This window comes from Myotis nattereri (assembly GCF_964212035.1).
Source record: "Myotis nattereri genome assembly, chromosome: 4".
Lineage (NCBI taxonomy): Eukaryota > Metazoa > Chordata > Mammalia > Chiroptera > Vespertilionidae > Myotis > Myotis nattereri.
Window position 1 is genome coordinate 44,745,552 of NC_138079.1, and position 18,129 is coordinate 44,763,680.

The 18,129-nt window shown below is 38.9% G+C and overlaps 1 protein-coding gene across 3 annotated transcripts in view; it reads left to right on the plus strand.

Moving 5' to 3' along the window:
* ATG10 (autophagy related 10) overlaps nt 1–10,644 on the plus strand; it is a 202,562-nt gene extending 191,918 nt beyond the window's left edge. For 2 of the 3 annotated variants that reach the window (XM_081089468.1, XM_081089470.1), the window contains 3 exons: nt 9,183–9,280; nt 9,938–10,053; nt 10,371–10,625. In XM_081089468.1, coding sequence (XP_080945594.1) covers nt 9,183–9,280; nt 9,938–10,037 — 198 coding nt within the window. In that variant the 3' untranslated portion in view covers nt 10,038–10,053; nt 10,371–10,625. Of the gene's footprint in view, nt 1–9,182; nt 9,281–9,937; nt 10,054–10,370 lie in introns of all 3 variants that reach the window. The other variant, XM_081089467.1, reaches the window with a different exon arrangement.
* The last annotated feature ends 7,485 nt before the right edge of the window (nt 10,645–18,129 follow it).

An 18,129-nucleotide genomic window follows, 5' to 3' on the forward strand; every position in this document is an offset into this window, starting at 1 on the left:
GCAGTGTGTTTGGAGAACAGCAAATAATGGTTAATGGTAAACTGTGCATACATATAGTAAATACTAGGATTCTAATTCTGAATAGGATTTTTAAACATAAAAGTGATAAAATAAATTTAAAAGAAGAAAAAGTATAGGTTTGATTATCAATTATGAGATTCCACATCTAAATTATCATGAACAAATTTAAAGACAAATGAAAATCTGGAAATTAAAAATATTTTTATTATTTCAGCAACTTTTATGAGAGCAGGGGTTATCTGTTTATGTGCCACTATATACTAACATTTGACCCAGTGCATGGCTCACAATATGGTTGAATGAATGAAAAGAATCAGTATCCTCAAAAGGTCCTAAAGAGCTAATATAAATCAATACGAAAAACCCTGAAGTCAAGAAAACATGAACAGACATTTCACCTTGGAGTCATCCTTAGCTCTTTTATTTTATTTTTTCCCCATGCAGCATATCAAATTCCTTAGCAAACCTTGTTAGTTCTACTTTCATAATAAGAAGATACCTGACCATTCTCCCCCTCCCACACTAGCACCTAGTACAAGGCACCATCATATCATGTCTGGGCTACTGCAGTGCTACCTAGCTGCTCTTCCTGCATCCCCTCTTGCCATTTTACAATATCAAAAGTAATATTTTCAAATGTGGATCAGAACATGTCACTTCATAGTTCAGAATTTTCCAAAGTCTCTCTATCACTCAATCCCCTTTCATTTCACTGGACTTCACTGGTCTTGCTGTTCTGTGAGCCCTTCAAGGACTTTCCCGCACTAGGGCAGTAAGGTCTTAGCACGTCGCATTCCCTAACAGAAAAATACTCATTTCCCAAAGAGTTACATGGTGCTCTTCACTTGGTCAACTTGCTCTCTGCTCAAATGTTACCTCTGCAAAGAGGCCTTTACCTAAAATAGTGCTAGCCATCATTATATATTTAAAATTTGTTCTCTTTCTTCCATATGACCTTCTCAGCCTTACTCTGTATAAACATATTTTAAAAAGTACAGATTGCCTGGCCAGCATGACTCAGTGGTTGAGTGTCGACCTATGAACCAGAAGGTCATGCATGGTTCAATTCCCGGTCAGGACACATGCCTGGGTTGTGGGCTTAATCGCCAATGTGGGGTATGCAGGAAGCAGCTGATCAATGATTCTCTCTCGTCGCTGATGTTTCGCTCTCTCCCTCTCCCTTCCTCTCTGAAAGCAATAAAAAAATATATATTTTAAAAGGCCATATAACTTGTAGATTAAACACAAGTCTCTTTCATGTAAATATGGAATTGGAATAATTACTGTATTTAAGTACTAGTAGTTGGTCACAATAAAAAAGTACAGAATAATAAGCTGTTAAGCATGAAGGCCAGCAGATATACCAAACTGAGGTATCAGATCCTCATAGTCATATATTTTTGGTGCAAAAATATAAAATAAATATGTTGAATATATTTTTTGAAATTGGAAGAAAATACTGAGAGTAGGATATAGGAAGAAGATACTATAATAATGATCAGGCAAATTTAAGGAATAATCAAATAGAATTTTTAGAAAGAAAAGTATATAATTAGAAGGCCTACAGTAAAAAGCAGATAAAGTTAAAGAAAGCATTGATGTATTAACAGTAGAATATGAAGAATTTATATACATTGTAGCAAAAACTGAGAAAAAGATGGTCAATATAACAGGTCCAGAGATACAAGGGAGAGAAAAGGACAAACACATGTCTAATAGAAATTCTAGAAGAAGAAACTGAAGGATACTGATATTTAGATTCAAAAAGCTCAATAAATCCCAAGTAAGATAAATTAAAAGAAATCCACACCTAGACACATGATAGCGAAGCACCAAAGAGAAAGAGAGCTGAAAAGAAATGGCAATTATACTGACTTCCACACAGAAAAATGCAAGATAGGAGAAAATGGGCTAATAAAGTGCTGAGAAAACATAATTGTAACCTAATATTTTATATCTACAACACTTATTTTTCAAAAATGAGGGCAAGATAAAGCATTCATTATATGGGACTATTTACTAGTACTACCTATAGATCTTTAGTAAGTATCTATAGGTAGTAAACAATAAGAAAATGATCCAAGAATAAATATCTGATAATAGGAAAAAATGGTAAGCAAAAAGAATAGCAGGGGCCCTGGCCAGGTGGCTCAGTTCATTGGAGCATCATCCCATACACTGAAAGGTTGCAGGTTTGATTCCCAGTCAGGGCACATACCTACCTTGTAGGTTTGATGATTCCCAGTTGGGGCACGTATGAGAGGCAACCAATAGATGTTTCTCGCTTCCTCTTTCTCTCCCTAAAATCAGTAAAAAACATATTCTTGGGTGAGTATTAAAAAAAAAAAAGAATAGTAAAGTGTGAGTAGATCTCAACACACATTTGGGTTACAAAGTACTAATAATATCTAATTTATGGGGTTAAAAAACAAAAGATACAATTGAAATACTGAACAACAGTAGTACAGAAATCAGGAAGGGGTGATCAGAGTTAAACATCCTAAGGTACTTGTTTAGGAAAAAGGCAAAGATATTGAATAATATCTTTGTGAATTTTATTGAGTGAAACATTTACTTAAAATTTGTGAGATAACTACTACAAGTTTAGAAATACAATATGTAGTTTTCAAATTAATTAAAAGAGAAAAAGCAATCGGGGGGAAAAAAACAGAGCCTACACTCAACCAATCCAAAAGAAAGCAACAGAGGAGGAAAAAAAAGAAACCAAAAGAAGAAACATTAAAAGTAGAATGAGTAAAAAGTCTAAAATAAGATGGGAGAAATGAAATCAGATCACAGAGCCTGTAAATGAACTAAACACTTCATTTAAGATACAGATTATAAAGGTGGATTTCTTTAATAAAATCCAACTATGTTCTTTTTACATGAAATACCTCAAACACAAGGACAGGGAAATATTGAAAGGTAAATAGTGTTTTAAATGTATAAGGTAAATAGAAACGGGTATGGCTATACTAATATCAGATAAAAGTCCTTTGTTGGCAGGAAGTCTAATCAGAGATGTGTGATTATTTCATACTAAATCTTCATTCTCTAGGAAGATATAGTTCTATGAGTTTAGATAAAAGCTTCAGGACCTATAAAGCAAAATTTTACAAACTACAAGCAAAAATGGACAAATCAACTTCCCTTAGAAATTGGTAAATCAAGCTGATAAGGATATAGAAGATGTGGACAACACAGTTACTATACTTGATCTAGTAACACATGGACAGCATTGTGGCCAACAACTGAATATTACATATTTTTATGCATATTCTTGTAAGCACCCATGGAATATTTAAAAATTAAGAACAACAAGATATTAAGCAATAAAAAATAAAAATTAAAAAAATTAAAAATTTAAAAAAAGAACAACAAGATAAATCCAAATAAAATATATGAAAGGGATTAATAAAAATAAGTACAGAAATCAGTAAAACAGAAGACAAAGATACTTAGGAAAGATCAACAACAAGCACATGGCAGGGAGTGGCACATACTAGGTACTTGATAAGTATCTGTTCGCACTAAAGCTTCATTCTTTAGGAAGCTTTAGTGTTGAGTGAATAAAAAGAAACAGAAAACTACAAATGTGTGTGTATAAAAAGTCTGAAAGGAAATTCACCGATGAATGCTTACATCTGAGTTGGGCAGTTATTTAAGTTATCCTGCTTTTACTTTTTGTTTTTGTTTTTGTATTTGCTGAACTCTCTATATGGATTGCTCTCTTAAGTTTATGGAAATGCATTATTTTTAAGTAAAAAATAGATTTTTGAAGAGGTGGACTAGAGAGGACTATCCTAGAGGGAATATCCTTGACACCAGCTCTGGTCAGTGGGGTGAGGAGGTGCAACGTAAGGGTGTGGACTTGCTTTGCTCCTCACTACAGGGTTAACTTTAAGCATAATCTCTTTGAACCTGTTCTCCAAAGTGGCAATAATAAAGCCTTCATCAAAGAATTATTTAGATAGGTGACCTTGTACAAAGTACTTAGCACAGTGCCTCGTACTGTGGGTGCTCAACAGCCATTTTCCTTCCCCTGCTTGAGGGAGAGACCCTCCCTATAGCTAAGGAATGTGCCCAGAGTGGAAAGCAAATTTGATCAGTTTGGAATGTGAAACTGGATGAAAGCTTAGTACATGAAATTATATTTGTGCCCTCCTGGAGAGCCAAGAATATTAAGATACGAACCAAGTAACTCATATTTAATAGATGTAAGAATGAAGGTGCAGTATTATCATTTCCTTGTGATAGTCATATCTAATAGTTCTGAAACCAATTCCCAAAATTCATGTCAGACTTATTTTATGAGACATTTAACCATTGCTAAATTAAATTTCATAAGAGAATGTGTCTATATAACTTCTCTGGAGTTAGAGATAGAAATCTGACCCATCATTTCTATTTTCACGGAAAACCATTTAGCAGAACTTTGTTCCAGTAGAAGTGTTTATTGAGTTGTAAGCCTAACACAGTTCATTGGCTGCATGTATTTCCACACTGACATTTTTCTCAGCGCAGATTTGCATCAGTTCATTAGTACTGACAGCAGATGGTAGCACTTTCACACAAATTTACCTTCCGAATTGATCTAAGAAATGTCACTAAAAAGATCCTGACAGTTTTGATGTTCTTCCATTTCTGAAAATGGTATGTTAAATAAATAAGGTGTAGCATTTTAGGTTGGGGTTTTTTTTGTTTTTTTTTTAACTCCAGCACATAATTCCTAAACCAACTAAAGACAGCTTTCATCTCTGATTCTGGCTGTTTGAGGGAGAAAGTAGAAAATACAGATAATCTTGCCTGATAGCATAAGACTTAATAAATCTCCATGGCAGAAAAGTGGCTTTTGGAGAATATTATCCAGATTGATTGTCTACACTGATCAGATGCTTCAAATTATTTTAAAATTATCTATCTTACTTTGAATACAAATTGTTTGGCTTGCAGGATCAGCTGATTGAAAGTGACTGAAAAAATAGTATTGGCTCAGGTTGCAAAGCTAATTCTGTCACTGCTGCAGCATTAAGATACCCATACCAGGAAGCACATTTTAAAATTACATATCCTTTGTCTTTAGTTAGGGTTAAATCTTTATATCATTACAAGACAAGAAGACTTAATATTTGATAAATGATGAATGAGGGAATATATGAATTCTAATCACACCAGGAAAATGTTATATTTTCTTCATTATGTAACCATTATTATATTCTTAATAACTCAAGGCCTATGTTTAGTAATCTTACACATTTGGAAACAGGATTTCTTTTGAGTCTTTTAAAAATCACCTTCTAGCTGTATTTGAATACTGACTAGTTCATGATTTGGTTAATTTGCCACAACTAAGAAAAGCTGATACACTTGAGAAAGCATTGAATGTTGACTGTATACAGTTTAACCATGCCATTAATTATGGATGCTTTTGACATATTGCTAGAAAAGTGGTCATGATTAACAACAAACTTAAAGGATTTATTTAACAACAAGAAGGAGCTTTTGGGTTCCAATTCTCTTAAAACAACATCCTTACTAAGATTCTAACAATAGGAACACAAGTTAATACTGACTTAAATTAGCTAAAATATAGCAACTCTGTTCAATATATTTCCATCACTCCATCCTTTTTGCTATTACTGTCATGTATCTTAGCTAATAAAAGAGAAACATGCAAATTGGCCATACCTTCACTACACTCACAAGCCATGCCCACCAGCCAATCAGAGTGACTATATGCAAATTAACCCAACCAAGATGGCAGCTGGCAGCTGCGGAGCTGGAGCAAGCAGGAGTCTTGGTTGCCCCAGCGATGGAGGAAGCCAAGCTTCCCACCTGCCCTGGCCGGGTGTCGGCTCCACTCAAGGCAACAAAGTTTCAATTATAGAAGATAAATAAATCCCAGATACCTGCTTCCAGCTAGCCTCCACTGGAAGCTTGGGTGGCTAGGGGCTTGGCCAGCCTGCAAACAGCCATCAGCCACTCACCTAGGCTGGCCAGGAACCCCAGGGGGGACCCCCACCCTGAAAGGCCTATGGCCAGCATGCAAACAGCCATCAGCCCCTCACCCAGGCTGGCCAGGCACCCCAGGACAGACCCCCACCCTGAAGGAGCTGTGGCCAGCCTGCAAACAGCCATCAGCCCCTCACCCAGACTGGCCAGGCACCCCAGCAGGATCCCCCACCCTGAAGGGGGTATGGCCAGCCTGAAAACGACCCTCAGTCCCTCACCCCGGCTGGCTAGGCACCCCAATGGGGACCCCCACCCTGAAGGGGTTGTGGCCAGCCTGCAAACAGCCATTATCCCCTCACTCAGGCTGGCCAGGCACCCCAGAGGGACTCCCACCCTGATCCGGGACACCCTTCAGGGCAAACCAGCTGGCCCTCACCCATGCACCAGGCCTCTATCCTATATAATAAAAGGGTAATATGCAAATTGACCCTAACAGCAGAACAGCTGGGAATGACTGGTCACTATGACACACACTGACCACCAGGGGGCAGACGCTCAATGCAGGAGATGCTCCCTGGTGGTCAGTGAGCTCCCACAGGGGGAGCTCTGCTCAGCCACAAACGAGGCTGATGGCTGCCAGTACAGCAGTGGTGGTGGGAGCCTCTCCCGCCTCCTCAGCAGCGCTAAGGATGTCCGACTGCAGCTTAGGCCTGCTCCCCCTGGCAAGTGGACATCCCCCGAGGGTTCCCGGGCTGCCAGAAGGATGTCTAACTGCCAGCTTAGGCCCAATCCCCCAGGGAGCGGGCCTAAACCAGCAGGTTGTCATCCCCTGAGGGGTCCCAGACTGCGAGAGGGCACAGGCCAGGCTGAGGGACCCACCCGAGTGCACAAATTTTTGTGCACTGGGCCTCTAGTAAAATATATATATAGTATTATATTATAAATATATATATATATTTATATATATATAATATATATATTATAAACCCAACACTACAGTATTGTAATTTTTGTTTATATAATCTTATGTCTATTCAAGTAAATAAGAGAAGAAAAATTACTTAATTTTCTGTATTTACCAATTATGATGCTTTTTATTTTTTTCCTGTGAATTTGAGTTACCCTCTGGTATTTTTGCCTGAAGGACTTCCTCTAGTATATCTTATAAGGGAGCTCTAATAGCAAGGAATTCTCAGTCTGTTTCCCTGGGCAAGTATTTAAATTACCTTTATTTTTTGAGGGATGGTTTTGCTGGATAAAGAATTCTTGGTTGACATCTCTAGGTTTTTTGTTTGTTTTTTCACTCTAACTTTGAATAGGCCCTTCTGTTGCCCTCTGAACTGATGAGAAGCCAGTCATTATTGCACTATTTCTCTTTATGTGGTGAGTCCTTTCCCTCTTGGTGCTTTTAAGATTTTTCTTCTATCTTTGGCTTTCAGCCTTTAGACTATAATGTATTTACCTGTGGCTTTCTTTATGTTTCTACTTAGGGTTTGTTGCACTTCTTATATCTGTAGATTAAATTTTTTAATTAAAGTTTAGAAGTTTTAAGTTAGTATTTTTTTCAAATATTTTGCCTGCTCCTTTCTGTCTTTCCTCTTGTCCCAGACTCCTATTACATGTATGGTGGTATGATTGGTATTGTCAAAGGGATGCTGTTCATTTTTTATTTTTATTATTTTTTCTTCCATTCTGATTGAATAATTTACATTAATATATCTTCAAATTCACTAAGTCTTTTTACTGCCATCTCATATCTATTATTGAACCTATCTAGTGAATTTTTTTATTTCTGTGTTGTACTTTTCAAATCTAGATTTTTCATTTGGTTCTTTTCATAGTTTGTATTCATTAATTGATTATCATTGTCATAATTTTTACCTTTTAACTCTTTAAACAGTTTCTTTAGTTTTTCAAACATAGTTATAGTAGCTGTTTTGAATTCTTTATAATGCAATATCTGGGCCCACTCAGAGTTATTATTATTATCATTATTATTATTATTATTTTATGTATTGGTTTTGGTAAACAGGTTAGTGGTTAGACAATTATATACTTTACATAGTGTTCCCATTGATATTTCCAGGAGCCCAACTGGCACTACACATAGTTATCACAATATTATTGACTTATTTCCTATGCTTTACTTACTTCCCTCTGACTATTTTATACCTACCAATTTTATTAATGGATTTTTTCTTTTGTATGCTTCACACTTTCTGTTTCTTTGCATGTCTCAAATTTCATTGAAAGCTAGACATTTTAGATATTATACTGCAATTCTGGATTCCAAAGTTTTCCCCTGAAGGTTGTATTTTAATTTTTGTTATTGTTTTTGTTTGTTTTAGTAACTTTTCTAGGATTTATCTGTAGAACTTGCCTCTCTGTAACTGTAGTCATTGATGTTTTTGCTATTTTATTTTTCATTCTTATTTCCTGGCTTCCTTGGGGTCACCCAGCTATGTCAATATAGCTTGCTGGTTAGCCAGGGATTGGACAGACTGTGCCCAGGTACCTGTAGCCTGTAAGTCTTCTATCCTTTGCCGATGGATGTGTGTGGGAGTTGGGAGCATGCTCAGATTTCAGTTAATGTTCAAATACGTGTCAGCTTTTACTTTCCATCAGGCCTTCTCATATCTCCCCTGCACATGTGTGTAGTTACCCACCAGCCAGGGACGTCTAGAGAACTTGCCTAGTCCTTCTACGAACTGTCTCCTCTCCAGAATCTCCCCATTAAATTTCTGGCTGGTCTGCTGCTTGCCTCAACTGGGATCACAACATCTGGCTAGCAGAGCTGTGGGTTTAATTTTCTTTTCATTTAGTACCATTTTTGCGATTTATATTGCCGGTGTCACTGGGCAGTAAGTAGTGTTTGCTGTCTGTTGCAAATCGGGTCAGCCCTGCTGGCAGCACAGCCACTGGTTCTTATGGCCAGCTCCTTTCTGGTAAAACTTACTGTTGATACAGTGGGTGGAGGTGGAAGGGGACATGGAGGTATTTCTAGGCCAGAAGGCTGTAGGCTCTCTCTCTGTGCTAGCAGCTTTTTATGAATTAAACATATTTCAAATTTTTTATTTGCCTTTGGTTGATTTTCACAGCCTGGAATGTAAAACAAACCTTTTATTTTAAAGGAGTAAACCAGATCATGTATTTTAACTTTTTCAAAGTAACTCACACTGGCCATCCTGGACCCACTCTCATTCTTACAGGAGCATCCCATACTTGGGCAACCCTTTTTTGTACTCCATCCCTGCAAGACGAATGAATTTATGACTCCCGTCTTAAAGAATTCTCGAAAAATCAATAGGTAAGAAACACCATCAAGATACATTGGCGTTAACTCTTATTTTAAAAGTGTAAATCTTTTTATGTGACTCTGGAAGCTAAGCTAAAAAAGAAATATTCTTTGTAATAATAATAATGGCTAACATTTATTGATTTTTACTGTGTGCTAGGCACTGTTCTATTCCAGATATATTAATGCATTGGATTTTTATAACGCCCCTATGAGCCAAGTTCTATTATTTTATGCAGTTTGCAGAGGAAGAAGCTAAAGCATAGAAGGGTTAAATGATTTGGCCAAGGTCAGTAAGCTAGTTAAGTGGTGGAACTGGGATTTGAAAATTGAAAAACCAGGCATTTTGCCTTAGAGCCGTGCTCTTCATCACTGCACTCTACTACCTTAGCAAATGCTATAAATTTTAGGTGTAAAATTGGAATCATCAAGGGGACTCTGGAGTCCCAGTGCCTTCAACTTTCTTAGTGAGGGATCCTTATACTATTTTTGGAGCTTGAGTCCTTGTCAAGCAATGGGGCAGGCTTTGGAAATGCTGGGATTTCAAGTGGTGGGAATGCATCTTTGAAGAAGGCCTTGTTTCTTTTATTTTCAATAACTGATTTTCTATCATTCGTCCAACCACAATGGAAGTACATGGACTTGCCTGTGTTTTCACTTGTTTCCCAGGAATGTCAACTACATCACGTCTTGGCTGAGCATTGTTGGGCCAGTTGTTGGGCTGAATCTACCTCTGAGTTATGCCAGAGCAGCCTCTCAGAATGAATGAAATGTCGACTGGCAAGGTAAAAAGCAAAGCCTGGACTGAGTGTTTGCTGTTACAAAGACCCTGGTGTCCCTGTTGCATGTAGATAAGTTGTCCCTGCTGGCCCCACCATATATGAAGTTTACTTTCATATTTCATAGGATGATCACTGACTTGTTTCTTAAAACTTTCCAACCAACTAGCACCCAGTCATTTAGGAAGCATTTTACTACGCTGTGACACTCATACAACAAAAGACTGAGTGGTTTTATTTTAGAATTGATATTCTTGAAATAAGTCTTTACTGCTCAGCTAACCTTTTATTCTCTTGGCTTTTGTTTTGTTCTTGTTCTTCAGATTCTTCTGTTGAGCCGAAGAGCTTAGAAATTGCAGCATGAAGAATGCTGGAAGTTTATGGCTGACCCTGGTTTTAATGGGACCAATGCCATGAGTTTTCAGCTCACCAAGATTTTAACATGGATTATTTTTTTCCCTTGGAAGCAAATGTCTGCAGCAACTGATATACCATATATTTAAAAGAAACACCCAAAGACAAAAATCAACATAAATAGCAAAAAATGAATCCAACTCAATAATAGAAATGCTGACATCATTCAGGCATTTTCAAGTCATTCTTTCATGCCTGAGACTTGTTTTCTTCACCCTACCTCAATAGGGTTGTGTGAGAGCCACGTGAGATCATTAATAACTGGAAAAATATTGTAAAGCAAATATTTATTATTTATTATATTATATTCACCTTTCTTATATTTGATTGTTATTCACCCAGTCTGTCAGTAAGTTTACTAGCCAGTAAGGTATGAAGATGAACCTAATCTGGAAAAATTTTTGGTTGGGAGTTGCTTGTTTTGTAACTAAGAGAAAAGTGTAATTGGCTCTTTAGAGCATCTGGTTTAGTGCCTGTTGCTGAGGGGTGCACTTTAGAATCACCGAGGCTGTTTTACAAGTACAAATGCTGGCTGCCACCATCTGAAACAGCCTCTCTGGGCGATTCTGATGCACAGACTTTGGGGAACCACTGGTGTGGATGTGTGGCATTTATCTGTACTGTTTTGGTCTCCTGGAAGGCCGCCTCTGATTCTGTGTATAGCTCCAGCAAGCTGGACTGACTTGCTAGCATGTGTCTGGGCATTGCCCCGAGAGACTTCCCGGTAGTAAGGAAGGCCAGGAGGCGGTTGTTCACAAGGAGGCCCTCTGGGGTGAGCGGTTAGGGTGCGGGGTGAATGGAAGAGAACTGTGACAGTTCCTCCAGTCTGTAGGTTAAGGGCTGAACTCTCACAGAGGGAGTGGGAGTAGAGAAAGGGTTAATTCGAACTGCTAGGAAAGCTAAAAGTAAATTTTAAAATGCTGATCTGCACATATTCATGCTGGGGTGAGAGCCTGCTTACATGCTTGCTGGCATTTTGGTATTTACCACTTAACATCTTTTCAACTTCTGCAAGGGATTTCCCCCCCCCCCCCCCCCCCCCCGCACCCTCACTCTCCCTAATGCAAACACAGATTTCTCAGCAAGCCATTTCTCAAGGCAGGTCATTCTGGGGGGCAAAAAAAATTAATGCATCCTCTAGATTATGTACTTGCCTAGAAATATATTTTGCTAACAGTTTCTGAGATGATAGTAGTCTATCAATTTGGGGCCAGTGTGTAGGTTTTGTTTAAGTTTAAAAAAAAAGGTTTTTTTCTATCTGATTAATGGAGACCTGAAAATTCATGAGTGGAGGGAAAAGTCCTGAAGTGCTCCCTCCGGGAGGCGATGGAGCCTCCCTCCCCAGATGGATCCCTCTCCTCTGCAGCTGTTTCCTTCAGACTGTTTTTCACTTAAAAAATTTTTTTTTTACTTTTTGGTTGATCAAAATTTTCATTTTTAAAAATGCAGTTATATAGCAGACTGTCATCCCAACAGTTATAAAACATTGGAAAGAAATTCATTTTGTCAAAGTAACAGTTCTTTCTCTGGAAGATGGGATTTCTCTTCCCTCTGGGATTCCTCTCCAGCTGATATAAGGCAAAGCCCCGTCAGTCAGAAATCAGGCTGGTTAAAGCTGCTCCCAGCCAGCCTCCTGATCTCTGTCGTTGTGTGAGCTTGGAGAAGTTGTTTCACCTCTTTGGTCCTCAGTTTAACTATGTGGCTGGTGAGGCCCACTCCAATTCTTGGGTCTGTGAAACACAGAGAAATCTGTGAGTCTGGTTAGCTGCTCTCTGTGTGACTTAGGCCAATTTTCTTAATCTCCTGTAGTCTTTCACCATTTCTATAAAAAAAAAAAAAAAAAAAGCCTACAGTATCTATCCCACTCACCTAACAAGAGCACAGAGATCAAAATGGTAAGTCAATCTAGATGTGCTTTATAACCAACAGTGCCATATGGAGTTAGGGGGACCGCAGATCATTGGCGCCTGCTCCCGTGGGGACTGAGCACACCTCCTCCTTCCCACCTCATTTCATGCCTGACTCCTCCCCAACGCAAACGGGCTCCAGATCAGGCTGTTCTCCTCTGACCACATCCTTACCTTACCAGCGCATGCTGTTCCCACCTGGAAATGCTTCCTTCCCTGTCCCTCTACCAATTCGCAACCTAGCCTCTAAGGTTCAGTCTTCACAGAGCCACCACCGCCACCCGCTGGGAGAGCTCTCCCGGCATTACTCACTGTACAAAGTCTTATTAGCATTTAGTTGTCTCCCTTTCACTCTGATTTCTCTCCTTTCTTAACTACGGGTAATAAGTGATGTAAGGTGATGACCCACTTTTGGGGCATGTTCTAAGGTGGCATGTAGGGAAGAGTTGCTGTTTGCCCTGATTAGTGGTCCATAGAAGGCTGGGTCTGGGGATTCGAGCGGGTGGACCAGTTCATTGATCGACCAGTGGAAGGACCAGAGGCTGTGTTGATCATCGGGAACTAGCCTACAAGCTGGAGGTTAAAAGCACAAGACTAACCACCCCTTCAATGAAAATGTAGTAAAATAAAGGAAAAAAGATTTCAAAACTGGATTTTCACCTCCATTTCTCCCAAGATTGATATAGTTTTTATTCATACTCTCAAGATATTAGGAAATGGAGATCTGCATGGTCAGAACCAGCTCTTTATATAAATCAGGGAGCTGATATTCCAATGAGTTGGGTTTTTTTAGGATTAAAATTTGAAAATAAGAATATGCAAACATTCACTTCAGCAGATACTGGGTTCCTCTTATGTACTGAGCCCTAGGCTAGGTGCCAGGGATGGCAAACAGAAAGACTGGCTCATAAGAATGCCACAGTCCAGTGGAGAAGACCAGGGGAAGACTCAGGGACAGTAAGATGCAGCCTGTGGCAGGGCATGGAAAGCAAGCACGAGGGAACGAGGGAATGTTCGCAGAGGAATGTGAGTGGAGCCACAGCAGAAATGGAGGTGAGCTCTTGAAGGTGCAGATGGGGAAGAGGTGACGAGAGGCTGGCTAGTGGGACTGGGGCCAGGTCTGGAGGAGCCTTTATTGCCACACTGATCATTTATATTTGGCCTGAAAACCACAAAGAGCCACTGAGGGAATAACCAAGTAAAGGAGTTAAAGGGATCACATCTGCATTTTAGAACGAACCTGTATTTTTCAAATGACTATTTCAAATAACTAAGCATAATACACTTGAGTCAGTTTTCTCACCAGCAGGGACTAGCCCATTGGCTTTAGAAGGTACAGGAGTGCAGAAAGGGCTGGGAGTATGCCAGGGACGCTTTTCAGTTTTGCCTGGAGCCTTCCACAACAGAACCTGCCAGTGTCCTGAAAGGCCTAAATCCTGGCTTACTGTTTAACCTGGGGCAAGTCACCGCACTCTCTGAGCCGCTGGTTCTTAACGGAAGGAAGTGCATTAGATGAAGTGAAATCAATTTATTGGTTTATGACCAGTATTTTGTGTGTGTGTGTGTGAAATAGAGTATGTCTGGAAAGAACATTCTGTGTGTTTCTTTTACTCTCATAATACTACCATGCTCACAGCACTTTTGATACCAGATGTGTGGGTTTGCCACACATCAAACAATGCTGTAACACCCCTAGGTGTCCTACAACACACCAGTTCTGTCAGTTCCGATACTACCTGTCTGGAGTCAGTGTCAGATCTTGTAGGTCAAGATTTCAGTCCCACAAGGCTGCCCCCATCTAAGACTCCAGTCTCAAGTCCCAGGTTGTCACCTGTATTTTTAACCAATCAGCCTTAAATTGGGGTTCCCATGACCACCTTCTTGGGTACAATAATTTACTAGAATGGCTCATAGTACTCAGGGAAACACTTATATTTATGGTTTATTATATAACAAATATGAAAAATAGGAAGATGAAAAGGTATATAGGGCAAGGCTCAGAGGGCCCCACATGCAGGAGCCTCTGCCCCCATGGAGCTGGGGTGCATCGCCCTCCCGGTGTGTACGTGTGCTTACCATCCTGGAAGCTCCCTGAACGCTATGCTTTGGGGTTTTATGGAGACTTCTGCACAGCGGGCATGACTGATCATTTACTCCACTGCTATTCCAGGTCCCCTTCCTGAATGATGGCAGACGGGCTGAAAGTTCCACGCTTCTAATCAGAGCTTGGTCTTTCTGGTGACCTCCCCCCATCTTGAAGCTATTCAGGAGCCCACCAAGAGTTGCCTCATTACAACAAATGTCACTTTCCAAGGGATTTAGGAGCTCTGTGTCAGGAACTGGGGGCAGAGACCAATATATGTATTTTCTATTATTTCACAAATACATAGGAAAAAGTGCATTGCACAAATAAGGTTATTGTTATTGTTTTGAACTTTGGTTTCAACTACATTCGTGTGTGTGTGTGTGTGTGTGTGTGTGTGTGTGTTTGTGTGTGTGTGTGTTAGGTTGTGATGAAATTGTATTTCTAACTCCAGAAAACAATGGGATATTTGAAAACTAATAAGTAGTCTCCCTTCCAGTTCTAAGACCCCCTGACTTCCTTGTATTGCTGATCAGTAGGTTGCTGAAGATTGTTCTAGGGATATATGAGCTACTTTATTATTGTGCACATGGCACTGGGCTACTTTAATATGTACATAGGTCCCCGCAGCTGCTCCCCTGGATTTTTACAGGGCGTGTCTGTGAAAGTGCTTTCACATTTTTGTTCTTATATTTGGTAGTGTTCTTTCAACCAGTAATGTAAAGCCCTTGCTTTCTATGCAACTTTTGTGCTGTCAATAGCGACACCTAGTGGAAATATAGCACTGTTGCAGGTATCCTGTATTCTTAGAGCTGAAAGTAATTTTAGAGATCACCAAGTCCCATTTTGTAAATTATTTTTTTTTAAAAAAAAGGGAACTCACATGTATTCATTTATTCATTAATTCATTAACTTTACATGAGAATAAAGCCTATAACTTCTTGGATTATTTTGAAGCTTTTAAAATAGTACCCAGAAATCACTGTTAATCATCAACAGTGAGAAATTTAACAAAGCATGCCGATAGGTTAATGGGAAGTCACAGTCTAGATTATCTACTGCCTTTGGTGCACTGTTATTTACATGTGTATGCCAGACCTTCAGGGTTTAGCGTGGTGCCTGGCGCTTGGTAGTACTCAGTCTTCGTGGTGGGTCTGTATATGTGGGTCGGCACTGAGCCCAGGGAAAGGGTCTCCTTTCTGCAGGCGCAAGGGACTGGACCTGCTTTCCTCATTGGGAATTGCCACCTACTCCATCCTTAGAGAAGATTCCTTTCCCCTGACACCAGCAGCAGAATAGGATATGGTCTCCTCAGCCCCTTCCTTCAATAGGTTCAGAGAGAGAATGTCCAGGCTTTTCCTGCTTATTAACAGGGAGCTGGCTAAATAAAATGTGATTCTGTATTGCAATTAAGGGGTGTGAATTCAATCCCATGTATCAAAATAGGCAGTGCACATAAACAGTTAAAACAGAAAAAAAAACTAGATGTTAAACGGTGCAATCAATACTATTTTATATCAAAAATACACCAATACCACACGTTTTCTATAGTCCATATGTAATGTAGGTTAAAAAAAAAAAAATGGTCCAGAAGGATGCATGCCAGACTTGTAAGAGAGGTTAGTTACCTAGGAGGGTGGAGAGTGTGAATTTGGACTGGAAGTGACCCTAGACGACCGTGGCTTTTTTTTTTTATAATGCTCCACGTATCTATCCACAGACTGTGAAACTTGAAGTTCAATTTTGAAAAGAATTTTAGTCCTCATAGATAATTTGGAAGCCATAGAGACATTTGAAGGAGAAAATGTAAATTGTTTAAATATATGTATCACCCAGGGAAAGCTGCAGTTAAAATGTTGATATATTTCCTGGTACGAGTTTAAACATACCTAATTAGGATCATTCTGTATTTGGTTGAACATCCTGATTTTTCCCATGTAACATTATATTTGGAACATTTTCCCATGTCATTTAGTATTCTTTGAAAAAAGCAACTTAAAATAACTAGTATTTCTTCTAGATAAAAATGTACCAAATAACTCTACTGTTGTTGGGGTTTTAGGTTATTTCTAATTCTTCACTGTTCATTTACCGTCTGTTCACTGAGTACTTATTTCTTGCATTGTCAGGACCTGTGCTAAGGATATGGCAGTCTGCAGAGCAGACAAAACCCCTCCGTCACAGAGCTTTTTTTTTTCAAAATGTAATTGTCAGAAATGTGTGCTGGGACAGTTGCTATCTTTAAGTTTTCTATAGTGCATATATAATGTATGTAAAAATAAAAGGTCTGTTATTAAGGGAATGAGCAGATCAAAAGATAGGGAATGTCTTAAGACTTTTGATGTCGCTAAATTGTGCACCGGTAAGGCTGTACCAATTTACATCAGCAGCAATCTGTTTTACCATTTCCTAAAATCTTTGGAAATAATTTCCTTTTACCTTGCTTTTATTATTGAATCGAACCTTTTTCTCTTCCTGTCTTGCTAAAATATGCATGCATCCTCAGCTTTGTTCCTTCCCGATGTTATACATTTCTCAATGGTGCTGGGTTAATTTTTCATCTTGTGCATTGTCCACATGATTGATTGCCCACATCTCCACTTCCCTCCAGTCAGAGCTGACTGTCCATGTACTGGTTCCTTTACAACCAGAAGCATGGAGTTAAAAATTATGTGTTATGTAATTCAAAGAATTATTATGAGAAATTTCATACATACTCAAAAGAGTACAATGAATCCTCACATACTTAAAAATCAGAATCAGCAATTATAATTACTGCCATGTTTGCTTCATTTAACCCCCTTAACTTTATATATATTTGTTCAAACATTTTAAAGTTTTAGCCATTATGTTATTTGTTTTTACAAGTGCATTCGGAATGCTTTTTATTTGCTGTATTCTGTCCTTTTACTCCATTCTTAGCTGTTAAAATCTTTGGGATTTTGTCCTCTGCTTTTCCTTCTGAGGGTGGGGCTTTATTCCTAAAGCTGCCAACTAGAGAGAAATAAACCTTATTATAAGCTGGATAAGTAAATTCTAAACAAAGCTGTTGGGGGGGAAAGGTACAACAAAATTATTTCCTATCACTTTCTAAAGCAGGTCTTAATGGACAAATGTTTCAACAAGTAAATTTCAACTGTTTTATGCTGTTATTGAAGTAAGAAATTATGTGGCTTACTCTACCCACTATTGTACACATTTAAACATCAGCTGGTTGCTAAAAGAAGAAACAAACATATTCGTTAGCATTTAAACTTATTTGAAAATGTGGGTATGCTCAGTATGTCCTACACTTTTAACCCAGCCAAGTAACATGACTCCTTGTTCTATTTTTCCCCCATTTATTTTATTTTTTCTATATCCCCCATTTACTTATTGATTTTAGAAAGGGAGAGAAACATTGATTGGTTGTTCCACTTATTTATGCATTCATTGGTTGATTCTTGTATGTGCCCTGACAGATTCAAACCTGCAACCTTGGAGTATAAGGATGATGCTCTAACCAGCTGACCTACCTGGCCAGGGCCTTATTTTTTCTATTTCTAGTTAACTACAGTGGTAAGTTTTAGAAAGCTAAACTTAAGCAAATGAACAAACATGCCCACACTGAGTAGACTAGAGAACAGAATTTGTCAGTAACTTGTACCACAAATAAGCAGATAAGGACCTGCAATGGGT